Source organism: Myxocyprinus asiaticus, chromosome 28 (genome assembly GCF_019703515.2).
Source record: "Myxocyprinus asiaticus isolate MX2 ecotype Aquarium Trade chromosome 28, UBuf_Myxa_2, whole genome shotgun sequence".
NCBI lineage: Eukaryota > Metazoa > Chordata > Actinopteri > Cypriniformes > Catostomidae > Myxocyprinus > Myxocyprinus asiaticus.
The window spans coordinates 37,977,569-37,992,878 of record NC_059371.1 but is presented as its reverse complement, the minus strand read 5'-3'; the positions used below and the strand labels follow the sequence as shown (position 1 = coordinate 37,992,878).

Genomic DNA, 15,310 nt, shown 5'->3' with positions numbered 1-15,310 from the left:
TGGTTTATTGTCTTGTTACCTTGTTATCAGTTCTGTCTTGTCATTGGTTATCATTGTCTTGTTTCTCCCTTGTCCATGTATTTAAGCCTCATGTTTGCCATTGTCCATTGTCAGGAATTGTGAATATAACTTTGTTGGATTGTTCATATCAAGTCAAGTCATGTCAAGTTCATGTTTTTGTATTTTGTTCACGTTGGGAGTTATGGTTTTTGGATTTCACGATTGATAATAAACTGCACTTGGGTTCATCACACATCATCGTCTTCACCATCTGCCTATCATTGCCAGCATCATTACAATGGACTTCACAGAGGATGATTTGATGCAAACTCAAAGACATGGGATTCTTCATGAGCCACTGTCTGAAGCATGGGCTCAGGATGGAGTTCACCAAAATGACCTGCCATAAGCTTCCAGCTGGACTGCGATGCTCCTCACTGAACGATACCTATATAAACTTGGTCAAAGGAGGGACAATTAATTAACCACTAACAAAAGCCTTCATTGGCCAAAATCAAAGGAAAATGCATCTACGTGTATTTCCTCAGTTAATTTGTGATGTCTTCAAGGACTTTAACACTAAAACTTATAGTTCAAACAAAATCATTTTGTTTAACCATTGACCCACAACACTTACTTAGTTTACTAAATATAACCACTAATAGTTCTAAACATAACTAATATTGGCATTATATTCATTTATTTTTTGTAATAGCGTAATTTCATGTACAACTGCTTTGAAACAATGCCTTTTGTAAAAAGCACAATACAAATAAATTTGACTTGACTTGGCTGCAGGTTGGGCTTCCCCAAGTACTTTTGCTAGGTTCTATCTTTGTGGCGAGGGCAGAATATCGCTCTGTACACTTCAGTCTAATATTCTGACCAGAAAACGCCACACTCCTACTTATATACGCTCTGTGTCACGTGTGAAGGAGATTAAATTAAAATTGGCATGATTTTATGGAGAAACCCCATAGCGTCAGCAAACTGAGGCAGCATCTCATTCCCTACTTTCAGGGAAACAGGGTTAAAGTCATAACCTTATCATTTTCCATTCATGAATTATGCAAAATATTGTGGTTAAAACACCTACTGTCATTATTCCCTCCATGGTTTCTGTGATCCACATGTGGCAGATCCAGTAGGGGACTATGAATGGGCAGACTTAAATGAGTTTGGACACTGGCAGCTACGCCTGAATGTGACAGAGTGCCGGAGGCAACAAAGAGGGTAAAAGCAGTACGCTTGCTTACATGAGCTCCAATTTAGGAGAATCAACTGACTATGCCACCCTGGTACTTCCCCAGGGAAATAATAACCCCAAAAGAAAAGGGCACACAGATTTGTTACCAAAGGAAGCAGAGAGACATGGGTAACAATACAAAAATAGAGTTATTGAGTACATAGTAATAGAAATAAGTAATAGAAAGATAAAAACTTTTGGTTGACAGTGGGGCAAATGTCATTCAGAAAAGTCAGGCATAAGCTCAGTATACCAACACAAAGGTCACACAAAAAGAAGAAAACAAAATTAAATGTCACAGGGCTGAGGCTTACCAGTAGTGGGGTAGGCTAGCTGAAAAGGTAGTAACTCCCCTGAAACCACACCACTCACCCAAATACACTCTCACAGCCACACATGCACACTAAGTGAGAAAAATGGATGCAAGCAGCAAAAAACACGACACTCAGTGAAGGAGACACCACCACCAAAGGATGGGGACAGCCAGCTTCCCCACCCAGGAACCCTAAGCTCCTGGAATAAAAAAAGATACAAACAGTTAGCCAATGGATACACAATTAACTGCACAGGTTATAGTAAAACCAAGCTTCAGATGGTTATAAAAGATTCTCAAAAGAGAAAGTAGGGTATCACAAAATTGGCATCCCACAACAGAAAAGGAAATGAAAAATAATGCCAAATGATATGGACAACTGATATCAATTGAGTAAATTTACACCAAATAAACCAAAATAAAACAAATACAGAGGGATGAGTGGCTAATTACTAAAGAAAAGAAAAATATAGCCAAAACTATACAAAAAATAAAACGGAATACTGGCAGACATCAACTGAGCTTTTGCCAGGCAAACCTAAATCAATACATTAAACAAAATACAAATGGCACACTCAGTTTCCTTAAAAATAATACATGACAATGAACAGATACTTGGAAACAATGCCTCAAGAACAAAAGAAAAACACTAAACAAACAAACTAATAAGAGACATACAACTTTTGAGCCGGCTAATGTGCACTGCTAAGGGCACGTTAAACAATGGGTGAGAGTGTTAAAACAGAGTTCCACTTTTCCACCTTAACACCGCCGTTGGTGTGAAAAACAAACAAACAAAGAAAACAACCATAAACCACAGCAGCAAAAAAACAGCAAGACAGCAGCGCCATTGTAACAGTGTCTTCTGATGAGAAGTGCACTCCCCGCCGCCCAAACAGAGAGAAAATGCCCTCAGACAAGCAAATCAACCAACAGTGAATGGTTGCTGCAACCCACAGGACATACGGTTGCTCAAAGCATAGATCGCAGTAGCCTAATCGCAAATATGCGAGTGGGACGAGATGAGCTGGGGGTAATAGACAGCCTGCACACAGCAGTGAGACCGAACGGAACTGACACTAACTACATGTGCTATCTGGGGTAGAGAATGGGTCGTGGAATGACACGAAGGGTGAGTGAATAATGACAACATTTTCATTTTAGGGTTAACGATTCCATTAAAGTAAATTATATTTAAATTAAATCCACAATGAAATGTGGATATTTTTTACTTTCACTCGTGTTTTTCACTAGTTTGACTTAGTGAAAATGGTTACCTACCAAAATTTAGGCTAACCCTTGGTTTTTGCATCCTCCTGGCTGATACAGACATTTTTTGAGGTTGGGGAGAGGGACGGTGAGTGAGTGGGCCACATTTCAGGGATAAACAAATATTGTAAAGAGTGTCCCTGATCTGGTCAAGTGACTGGGTAAAGAACTTTTACATGAACTCATCTATCTAGAAGTTACATGGCACCATGTCGTGACTCGTGAGAAGACCACTGAACTTGAGGTAGGCTAAATGTTTATAACACTTTTTATGATATTTTCCAGGGTAATCCAAACTGTAAAAATAAAAGTATTATTTTGAGGAGAAACATGTTTTATTATTATTATTATTATTATTATTATTTTATTTTTATTTTTACATTTCTTAGTAATATTTTATTTGGAGTATAGCAATAAATTGTGTTAAATATAACTTCTTATCCATACAGATATCTGATATATGGTCAAATATCAATATATATCCCCCAATAAAATATATAATATATTTGAGCATATATGTTCATACTGTATTCCACTCACCCCACATGGGAAAATATGTTACATTTATGAAAATTATTATTTTTATTTTTTAGTATTTTGAAATATATGTTTCATTAATGTACATAGCCTATATTTCATATTTTGCATAAATTGCCATATATCAGATTTCTGTATGGGATTGTGCTCATCTCAGGATAAATTTGTTTAAATTCAAAGGTATCACAACTTTGGGTTAGTGTTTGAAAGTATGAGACATCCAAAAAAATTAAATTTCACACCTCAAAACCAGTTGTTATTAAAAACATCCGAGATATTCACCGCTGATTCTTCTGTTCGCGCCTCTTTCACCTGATGCACCAGAGGGCTTTACTACTCATGTACAGAGAGTAGTCAATTAGCTTGTTTTTGATTGAATGATTGCTTGATTGGCAAATGTCTGTGGGTGTGTACATGAGCTCACACACTATTTAAGGATAGAGTGCGCTTTAGGAAGTGTGATTGTTTTAGATGAGGAAGAGCCCTTCATGAACTCTGAAGTAGATATGCAAATCTTTGTGGGGATGGGGAATGTTTGGAGGATTACAATAGTATTTGCGTTTGTGCACTTTGTAGGTGAGGAACTGTTTTAACAACCCAGTGATCATAGTACAGTTTGGTAGCTGACCAAATAAGTGCAGAAACACTGTAAATTGTGCCCTATTTAACATTAATTTGAGTCAGTCTTTTAAATTAGTTCAGTTTGAGTTGTGCTTTGAAACCGTTTGTCTGTGTCAGTGGCTCAAACAAAAATACCATGTGGTGAACCAAGAAAATATCAGGACAAGCTGCTGGACAACCAAAACCTTCTCAAATCAGTATTCATAAACTTGGAGAACGCTGTGTATAAATGTGCCCCTGGTTATGCGCAAACAGGCGGAAGTCCAACATCGTTCTGTACTGATGGACAGTGAACACCCTTGAACATGCAATGTAAATGTAAGATCTGTGCAATACTTAGACTTGAGAGAACTTTGGTATCTAGCAGCAAAAAAAGTACCGTAGTAGCCTTGCCTCTTGCTGGGGAAAAACACCCATACCCATTTCAGAGCAAATAACTTGCTGAAATGCAAGTGAGTCTTGTTCAAGGCTTGGTCTTTTATTTGAACTCCCAGCTCCAAGTATGATAACTTTCTGCCAGTATTTGTAATTGCAATTTCAGTCAATCAGATGTGCACTGTTTGTGAATCTGATCCCAAATGATTTCAGGTTATCCACATGCTGCTGGCATCCCAGTCTCTGGTTTGTCAGTTAAATGTCCAGTCATTGACATCACCAATGGTATGGTAGTCAAAACTGCTAAGGGTTCTCCACTGGATCTAGTGTCCAACACAATCGTTCAGATCGCCTGTTCTCCTGGATTCAAACTGAATGGAGCAAATCGACTCCGCTGTGGAGCAGATGGGTCCTGGACCCCAAGTGTTCCCACCTGTGTGCCAGGTAGGAGATCAAGCAGTGTTTGGTAATGGACTACAAGTTTCCTAGAGCACAAAAGCATATTAATCTATGCATATTTTTGCAGCCAGATAACAACTAAAGATTACTTGCTGAAATGTACTGCTTTTATGGATTGCATGATTAAACATTGACTACCTTTCTGGCAGAAGTACATTAGAATGTAATTTGCTGATTGTGGCTATTTGAGCTAATTCCATACTATCAGTCTTTTCATGCTGTGCTATATCTTTGGGTTCTCAGTGAAATGTCCAGTCATTGACATCCCAAATGGTATGGTAGTGAACAATGCTAAGGGTTCTCCACGTGAGGTTGTGTTTAACACCAGTGTTCAGATCACGTGCTCTCCTGGATTCAAACTGAATGGAGCAAATCAACTCCACTGTGGAGCAGATGGTTCCTGGACCCCAAGTGTTCCCACCTGTGTGCCAGGTAGAGTTGGTCTTCAGTTGTGCTAGTGTTATGAGGTGGAAGGCATGTTTAACATTGCAGCATGTCATTTTGGGTGGTGGGGGATTTTCTCAAATTGATTGCAAATGATTTCAGGTAGTCCAAAAGCTGCTGACATCCCAGTCACCAGTCCATCAGTGACGTGTCTAGTCATGGACATCCCCAATGGTATGGTAGTGAACAATGCTAAGGGTTCTCCACGTGAGGTTGTGTTTAACACCAGTGTTCAGATCACGTGCTCTCCTGGATTCAGACTGAATGGTGCAGATCAACTCCACTGTGGAGCAGATGGTTCCTGGATGCCAAACGTTCCCACCTGTGAGCCAGGTAGGTCATCAGGTAGTGTTCAGTTGTAATGAAGTGTAATCTGGAATACAAAATTGGATGTGGTGGGGGGGGGGGGAAGAAGTCCATATGCTTGGGACTACATTTTTGATTTTGTGCAGTCTTGTTGCATTTCATGGGAGACCAAGATCGTCTCTGGATAATTGTGAATTTGCTTGTGCCCTGTACATTTTAAAAGGGCTGATTCAAAGTGGTTTATCCACATGTTTATCTCACTCTGGTTCCTCCAGTGAAATGTCCAGTCATTGACATCACCAATGGTATGGTATTTCCACGTGCGGTTGTGTTTAACACCGTTGTTCAGATCACCTGCTCCCCTGGATTCAAACTGAATGGTGCAGATCAACTCCACTGTGGAGCAGATGGTTCCTGGATACCAGATGTTCCCACCTGTGAGCCAGGTAGGTGCTTCAGTGTGCAGGAGCAGTCAAGGCAAAGAGTATTTTGCATATCTGCTTGCTGTTTACATGTGGCTAAACATTCTGTGCTCATTCTCTGGTTCCTCCAGTGACATGTCCAGTCATTGACATCCCCAATGGTATGGTGGTCAACTATGCTAAGGGTTCTCCACAAGAGCTTGTGTTTAACACCGTTGTTCAGATCGCCTGCTCTCCTGGATTCAAACTGAATGGAGCAGATCAACTTCACTGTGGAACAGATTCTTCCTGGACCCCAAGTGTTCCCACCTGTGAGCCAGGTAGGTCATCTTCATGCAGTGTCTAGAAACAGACTAGATGTAATATGAGTTGCATATTGACTGACTTGTCTTTGCTGCAATGGCAATACGTTATTTTGCTGCTTGTGCCCTTAGCTTTATAAGAGCTGTCAAGCCAGAGCCTAAAGTATGTTTGGTAGGTGTTCATGGGATTTCTGAAGGAAGGGCAACAGGCCAGCATGTAGCAGTACATATGTACGTGGGTAATTCTCATGAAACCAAGCATGATGCATGGCAGAGAGGATTTCTATATACAAATCATTGAAGGCTAATTGTGGAACTTGAATGCAGTTTTATAGTTGTGCACCAAGCATCTTCTGGTTCTTAAGGATTGTTCATTTCTCATTGCCACAATGCACAACCCTGGTTAAAATGCAAGCTAAGGGTTTTTTTTCTTGGGGGGGGGGGTTAAATTTAAGTGGTTTCTTTGGTAAATTTTAGATTTGGCCTTGTCAACTTAAGGTATTGGTACATTTCAGTATGGTAAGTTGGTGTTGGGTTTTAACCATTACCACAAATGTACTTGTTTCTCATGCACGTCATGACTTAAATCTTCCAGAGCCTCTACTAAATGATGACTTTCCCTCAATTGTTCCTTGTGGAACACGAACTCTCTAAATTGGTGCCCGACCGATATACCGGTATTGGCGTATTTGTGCCGATACGGGATCGTAATGCATAAAATTATGCTTTAGAATTGGGGGTCAGTGCAGTTTGTCCAGCAGAGGTTGCTCCGAATCAATTTGTTTTCTGAGCTGACAGTGGCTCTGCAGACAGGGCGGAGTTCAGTGGTGTCATGGTAAGTTGTTAACTAGTTTGAAGTTTCCAGTATGTATTTAGCAGTGACCCCATTTTCCCTTTTCAATGGAACTAATAACGTTAACCTTGTCCCTGACAACCATGTCACATGTTGGTTTGCTGTTAGCCAGGAATAGTTTGTCAGTGCGTTCCGTAATGTAGCAGATTGAAAGCTAAATGGCATCTATTTACAGCTCAACAGTGTGGTGGTGGATTGTCAGTGATTTCATGCTATTATTACCTAGTTGGTGAGACCCAATGCTGGAAAGTAAAATAAACAATGTCCGTCTCTTACACTCCTTAACAAGGAGCTTATAGCTAACTATGTTGCTACTTTCATTGTCCACTGAGTGGAAGCAATGAATAAATGTATTCACAAATGTTATTTAGGATTCTGTGTGGTACCTCCAACAGAACAATTCCAGTCATGTCACTTATTAAATGTAATATTTAAGTCTGGTTTTCCCCTGAACTTGTGTAGCAGAATACAATAACGCTGCTGTTTCTTTATTCAGCATTTGACAGTTACTAAACTGTAATACTGCTGTTTATTTAGCCTTTTTTAAATGGTCAGGATTTGACATCAGAACTGGGTTTAGTGTTAATTTGGCTATTTTCTGTTCACTTCTAGAATTTGTTGACCATGTATAGTGTTAAATATTCTTTAATACATTTTTTTCCCTCAGTCATATGCTCAAATCCACACAAAAGGTCTGTTCATTCCAGCTCCAATTAAGTGTATCGGCCACCATATCGGTAATCTGGTGAAATGGAGAGATCTGTTGGACTCTAAATATCATAACCCACTTATTTAAATTGGGGGGGGGTAAATACACCGATCGGTTTCTTTCCTCCCATTTTGGTGTAATCAAATGGGTTTTTCAATGAGACCCTGGGGGGCAAATGGTACAGACCTTTTTAGTAATTCTGGATTTCAAACTAGTATCCCCATATACTCCAATCTCTCTCCTGATTTCTCCAGTGACGTGTCCAGTCATTGACATCCTCAATGGTCAGGTATCCCCACAACAGGTTGTGTTTGACACCGTTGTTCACATCACCTGCTCTCCTGGATTCAGACTGAATGGTGCAGATCAACTCCACTGTGGAGCAGATGCTTCCTGGACCCCAAATGTTCCCACTTGTGAGCCAGGTAGGTGATATTCAGTGTGCAGGAGCAATCAAGGCAAAAAGTATTTTGCATATCTGCTTGCTGTTTACATGTGGCTTAACATTCTGCCCTCATTCTCTGGTTCCTCAGTGACCTGTCCAGCCATTGACATCCCCAATGGTATGGTGGTCAACAATGCTAAGGGTTCTCCACAAGAGCTTGTGTTTAACACCGTTGTTCAGATTGCCTGCTCTCCTGGATTCAACCTGAATGGTGCAGATCAACTCCACTGTGGAGCAGATGCTTCCTGGACCCCAAATGTTCCCACCTGTGAGCCAGGTAGGTGATCTGAGGCTCTCGCAAAGCTTGTTTGGTGACTTCCCAGGTGAAATTAGGTTTGTCAAGATCTAATAAGAGATTCTATATGATTGGGAACCTCCCATCTGTTGAGCAGCATCCCAAGGTTTTTTTTTTTTAAACATGCCCAACTCTAAGTGAGGCTCTGATGGAGCTAGTAACTGATTGGATTCACTTGCCAGTCATTTGGGAAGTGTTTTGGCAAGGAGTTCTGCACCGACCCTTTCACGGCACATAAGTTTGGATGCATTACATGGAACAAGTCAAACCAAAAATTTGTATGTCATGTCTTTGTGGGGTATTAACTTTTTTTTGTGTGTGTTCAGAAGACAAGATGTAAATACCCTCCTATGATCGGATTTATGGGTGGTGTAGGGCTTTATTGGTTTAGGTCAGTGTTACTATCAGAAGTTAACATTAATAACTACAGAAGTATTTCTGTAGTTATTAATTGATATTTAAATTTAATCAATTGGATGTAACTCATAATAACCTCCATATGGGGCTCCAGTAAATGTAGTGTGCTACATTTAGGAGCAAGTTTGGTTATTAGCAATTATCAGATTATTAATCAATGGAACATTGAATGTTAGCTTTTTTTTTTTAAATTGACAATTATCAAAGATAATCGTTAATTGTTAACCAATGAAACATTAAATTAACACTAGCTTATTGATCATTCTAATTCAAAGATAATTATCAACAGAATATAAGGATTAACACTGAGGGGGCACCACCCTGAAATCCGGGACTAATAACCAGATGGTAAAACGGTCTATTTGTTTTCTTGTGAAAATAGACATCTGAAGAATATCGATTTTCGGAGGAAAAAAAAATGAAGGTTTGAATCCAAGCACTGACATCCCGTCAGCATGACAGACGTATGCAAACCAAAACACTTCTCTTTGTAATATAAACGATTCATGCAGTAATATCAATTAATACAATTCAGGTAAACTTCTGACTTACCACTACAAACTAAACAGTGATATGATTTATGGAAATAAAATAATCCTATAACACAAGGTGCGAATGGGGGCGGAGATGGCGTCTACCAGTTACCGCGTGTATCAGCTTGTATGATAGCTTGGACAAAGCTGGGCTTTAGCGTTTAAGCCATCTGAGGCAAAAATGTGTCAATGTTTGTGAGGGGGCGTGTGTGTGGCTGGTACGAGAGAAGTGACGGCCCTAAAGCAGATTTCGCGATCGTGGGAGAGAAAGCAGCTGTTAGTTCATTGCTCGGATGCGGTGGACAGCTCGTAAACAGTCCCACGTTTTGACTCGATGGAGGAACTCGGTTGCTGTCTCACCCGCGATGGCGAAATTGCACAATTCAATTTGCTGTATTGTGGTCCAACCAAAACAAAATCGTGATTAATACTCGGTATTATGAGCTGACATGGCGGTCCGTAAACTGTACAAGCAGAAACCTTAACACAGAATATTAGTGCGTTATCTCCGCCCAGACGTAAACCTCTTACTTGATTCACATGAGGACACGGGTAGAATGTGTTTTCCTCTGTCCTTTAACTCTGACCCAGTTCCTTTGAGGCTCGGGTGATGACGGGAGGCTGTTTCCTCACTCTGTTGGTGGGCGGTACAGCTGTTGATTGTCGGCAGGCTGGCGGAGAACTCTGAACTTGATTGAAGACGGAAGAGAAATCTTTAATCTCTTCCCTTCTGTAGGCAAACGGATGAAGATGTGAATTGCTCAGCGGTCTCCTTCGGATCCATTAGTGTTCGGTTGAACGGTAATCTCAACTCTTCCAGCGAGGTGGAGATTGTATGGCTTCAGTTTAAAGTTGGACATTACTTCCTTGTGCCATGAGGTTGCACATGAGCGCAGCAAAGAGCTACGTCTATATTCGGTGAACAAAGTCGCTGGTAGTATCTCACAAAACATTTCGGAGGTATTTCAACTCCTGATGTCATGTTTGAGGGATGAGGCACACAACAGAACATTCAATAAGAGTTGAGAGTTTGATCCTTTAGTGAGCAAGGCTTCATGGATTTGTAGTCTGTTTTGGACTCCCTTTTTTCTCCAGTAAAATTTACGACTTGGAAGGTGGGGGCTTGAGTTAGGTTTTTACAACCGTTAGGCCTGCCTTTTTGTCTTCTATCTGAATACATGAGGCCCCAACAGTGGTTTGAGACTTGAGATGAAAGTGTAAGTGCATCTGGCTGTTCAAGCCATATGTTGGCATTACTCCCCAAACAATGTGACAACACATTGAAACCGATAGATATAATGGCTTACAAAGATTGTATGGAGCAATGCATGACAAATTAAGAAATGGCTGCACATTGTAGGAGTGTCTTTACTATGATGCAGATCCCTGACAAGAAGCACACTATGTATGTTGCCTTGGGGCTTGTAGAGGAAAAATGCACTGTGCGTGCACCCATAGAATTGCACCGTACAAAGTCCCTTAAATTCACTGCCCGGTGTTAGCATATGATGGAAGGTTTTTATTTGCATGGCGTGGAAAATGATCAAATATCTGGTTGGCAGAGACTCATTGTGGTAAAGAGTAAATGTTTCAGAGCTATCTGATCAGTAAAGACACATGAAATGACTAGGTGTAAATACCCCCTTAATATCTTGGAGTATGTCCAGACACAAACTTGTAGGCCTATTTCATCCTGACTTTTTTTAATCCCCTTGAGAGTTCCATAAGATTAAGGAATGGTTCATCCAAAAATGACTTCCTTCCTTCTCCATGCTATTCCATATGTGTACGGCTTGTGGGTGGGCGACATGACAAGTCTTTCATGATATGAGGGTTTTTTGTATTTCTCAAATTAAAGATTGGTTAACCATATTGTAGTGCCTATTTTTGGAGAAAATCCAGTCAGTGAAATGGATACTTGAGAATTATACTAGTTCACTTAGAACTTGTCAGCTAAAAATAAACCCTTCTGTTTAAATCAACCTTGCCATATCGGACCATTAATGTGGCGTAATGTTGATGACAGTATTTTAAACCATTCCAGATTTTCAAAGTGAAAGATTACTTCGTTTTAGTAAGTGCACAACGAAAATGACACGTCTTGATGCGTTTCAAAAATGTATAAACTCTTTTTCTTCAGCATTCTTCATTTTGAGGTGGTAAGAGTTTATTTACAAGTGATCTTTTATAATTGTGCGACTCCACTTGCAGAATTTTCTTTTCCAAGCTTGACTTGTATTTTCTTGACTTCTATTGATCCTATCGGCAATAATACATCAAATGAAGTACAGATGTGCAGTGTAGCTGAGGGTCACTTGACGTTAAAGATTATTCGGGTGTCTGGATCAAGTGACTGTCCCAGCAGAGTGTGACCCACTCTTTGTGGGTGCATCTGCAGATCAGGCACTGGCGCAAGATTCCTTTTGAATCTGCCACTACACCAGCGAGCAGATTGAGCCGCGACTCATTCCCCACTCAAGCCTGGTTTCAGTCTCTAAGCACAGCCACTGATTTGATATGCATGCGCAGTGCACATGGGTATTTGCATATCGCGATGTACACTATAGCAAAGTCTCGGGTTGACACTTGTTGCCACGATATATTGCCCAGCCCAAGTATGACTTTCATCTGAAGAACTTGTGACTCCTAGAATTTCTCAGCTCTGTAGGGCCGTACTATGCAAGTGAATGGATGCCAATTTTGAACATTCACAAGTCCGCATAAGACTCCGGTGGTTAAATCAATGTCTTCAGAAGTGATAGGTGTGGGTGGGAAATGGAGCACTTCCACTTTCCCTACTAGGCAGAGAAGCATTTCTAGCAAAAAACTACAATATCTTCAACACTTGCCATAATGTGAAGAGATCCATTAAAATGTGTCAAATGGATTACTTTGACACTCCCAAATTCAACAGGTGCCTATCTTTGCAACCTGTCACTTGCATTGTGTGGACCTACAGAGCTGAGAAATTCTTGTGACTTCCTTCTGCAGAACACACACCTGGGATAACATTGAGTAAATGTTTTTCATTGGGTAAACTATCCCTTAAGTGTGTTCGGACGTTTGTGCTCCACTTTTTTTGGAAAACATTTGTATACCGTGGACCGTTGCAGCAAAGCAGTTCAAATTTATCCAGATTCATGTTGGTGTTTAAATCCATTACTGACTAATCCCTCACAGCACATGACCTTGGTGATTTTATTCAAACAATTGTAGTATCCACAAGTTGCTCTCACTTTGGTTCCTCAGTGACGTGCCCAGTCATAGACCTCACCAATGGTCGGGTAATCCCACCAGTGGTTGTGTTTGACACCATTGTTCACATCACCTGCTCTCCTGGATTCAGACTGAATGGTGCAGATCAACTCCGCTGTGGAGCAGATGCTTCCTGGACCCCAAATGTTCCCACCTGTGAGCCAGGTAGGTGATATTCAGTGTGCAGGAGCAGTCAAGGCAAAAAGAATCTTGCATATCTGCTTGCTGTTTACATGTGGCTTAACATTCTGCGCTCATTCTCTGGTTCCTCAGTGACCTGTCCAGTCATTGATATCCCCAATGGTATCTTAGTCGGTGCTAAAGGTTCTCCAAGTGAGGCTGTGTTTAACACTGTAGTTCAGATCACTTGCTCTCCTGGATTCAAGCTGAATGGAGCAAGTCAACTCCGCTGTGGAGCAGATGCTTCCTGGACCCCAAATGTTCCCACCTGTGAGCCAGGTAGGTGGTCTTCAGGTGTGCTCAAGTAGTGTTTTTAGCAATGACTAAAACCTAATGCTTTTTGTTTCTCTGGTTGTGTCAGTGACTTGTTCTACACCTGTGGTGGAAAATGGCATGATAAATGGGGAGAGGCCATGGTACAAACCCAAAGACACCGTGGTCATCATGTGCAGGAGGGGCTTTAATATGATTGGCTCACCACAAGTGACATGTGGACTAGATGGCCAGTGGCAAGCCTTGCCCCGTTGTCTCAATGAGTGGCGAAAGCCTTAACATGTATGGTCCTTTTGACTATTCATTGTTTTTTCCACTTGTTACTTTGATACTGTGCCTCCATGTCAATAAATGACCAAGCTTGATCTATTTGGCCTCATTCTTGACTAATACAAAGTGTTCTGGATTTGGCATTGTGGTAGAGATTGCTTGCCCAAAAAGGAATGATTTATTCACCCTCAGGTTGTTCCAAATCAATGTGTTCCTTCTGTGAAATACAAAGGTGTTCAGCATAATATCTAGCCTTTTCCATATTGGAAACCAAACTGTACTGGGCTGTAAAGCAAGTTTTTGGCACCATTGGTTTTAAAATTGGCTTCAAAAATCTCGGACATTTGAGTCTGCCCAAATGTCACTGCAAAGAATTGTAATTCTGATGCAAATTCCATCAGGAGCAGACCGTTCCAGTCAGTCTCTGCAGCCAACAATGGTCAGTTCCCAACACTGCATTTAACTGCCATCCAATGACTGGAGAGTCAAGCATGGAAGGTTGTCAGGTTAAAACTATCATGCAAAGGCAATGTGACCTGACAGACCTTCCAATGTTACCTCAAAAGCAAGCAACTCACTCTGGAGGTACCAGTGCTGGTGACATGATTATGCTAAAGCTTGAATATTAGAACTTGAAACTAGCAACTATCAAGATCACTTCTACTGTTCTAGAACTGCATACCATCTGGTGAAACATGATTTGGTTCAGTTCTCCATATGGATGCTGACAGAGGTTCTGCTGAGGCAAGTGACTTCCTTCAGTGGGGATTAGTTGAAGGCCAATAACGCCTACATTGAAAAGGCTTTCAGTTGGAAGCGCATTCAACCAGATGAAAGGGCAAAGTATTGCATGGATATGCCCTTAAAAGGGCCTGTTGCAATGCAGCACAGAACTTGATCTGCATGTCTGAACTTAACTTGCCTTCAAATTTGACACTGGCTTGAGCAAGAAATGGAGAGGATCAACATGTGATTGAAATGGAATAAAGCAAAGACTCTGGTGATATTCAGGATTCAACAAGGAGGACATTTGGGAAAACGAGTCAAACCACATGTTCAGTTGCAATCCAAAGCTAGCAGCAAAAGGAGTTGTCAACCATTGCATTGGTCAGCACTAAACTTTGTCAAACCTGACCAAGACAATGGAGTGGACACCCTCAGTTAATATTCAAGCAGCTTTTATGGAGCCCTGCTGTTTTTGTAAAGCTGAACACATAATGGAGGTGTCACAAAGACAGACTTCTCATGTGATTTTAATTTTTGCCTGACTTTTGCTTTTCATTCTGCACATTGAGGAAAATAAATGTACACCTGTAAAAATGCAAGAAACCAAGGTTAAAGGCAGTCTAGTCACCACTGCAATGGTATCCATGGATTGATGCAGGGGCTGGCACCCTGGACTGCAAGCTGCCAATTTTATTTGTTAAAGGTGGTCAACTGATTCATACATGTGCTTTCCTAGATCCTGGAAACTCCAACATTTTGCTTGCAAAGTCAAATGGAACAACTTGATGTAAGATGAAGGAAAATGGGCATCCTAGTGAGAACAATGGCCCATGAGAAACCTGTGAAAACCTATAGACTAACGGGGTCTGGAGGTAAACTGCCTTGAGATTCAATACCTGTAGGTACAGAGAACATGCCTACAAATGAGGACATCAAGAGATGGCCATAATTGAGTTATTTTCATTTGAGACTCCATTGAAGGTGTTGGCCTTGTGCTATTCATCCCAATCAAAAAACAAGACAAAAAAACAGAGCCTTTGAAAGTGATTAACAGTCAAGA

The 15,310-nt window shown here is 40.8% G+C and overlaps 1 protein-coding gene across 1 annotated transcript in view; it reads left to right on the top strand.

Moving 5' to 3' along the window:
- Positions 1–13,533, top strand: part of LOC127418535 (sushi, von Willebrand factor type A, EGF and pentraxin domain-containing protein 1-like) — a 176,187-nt gene extending 162,654 nt beyond the window's left edge. Inside the window, exons 14-16 of the mRNA XM_051659115.1 lie at positions 12,796–12,966; positions 13,075–13,260; positions 13,343–13,533. Coding sequence (XP_051515075.1) covers positions 12,796–12,966; positions 13,075–13,260; positions 13,343–13,533 — 548 coding nt within the window. The remainder of the gene's footprint in view (positions 1–12,795; positions 12,967–13,074; positions 13,261–13,342) is intronic.
- The last annotated feature ends 1,777 nt before the right edge of the window (positions 13,534–15,310 follow it).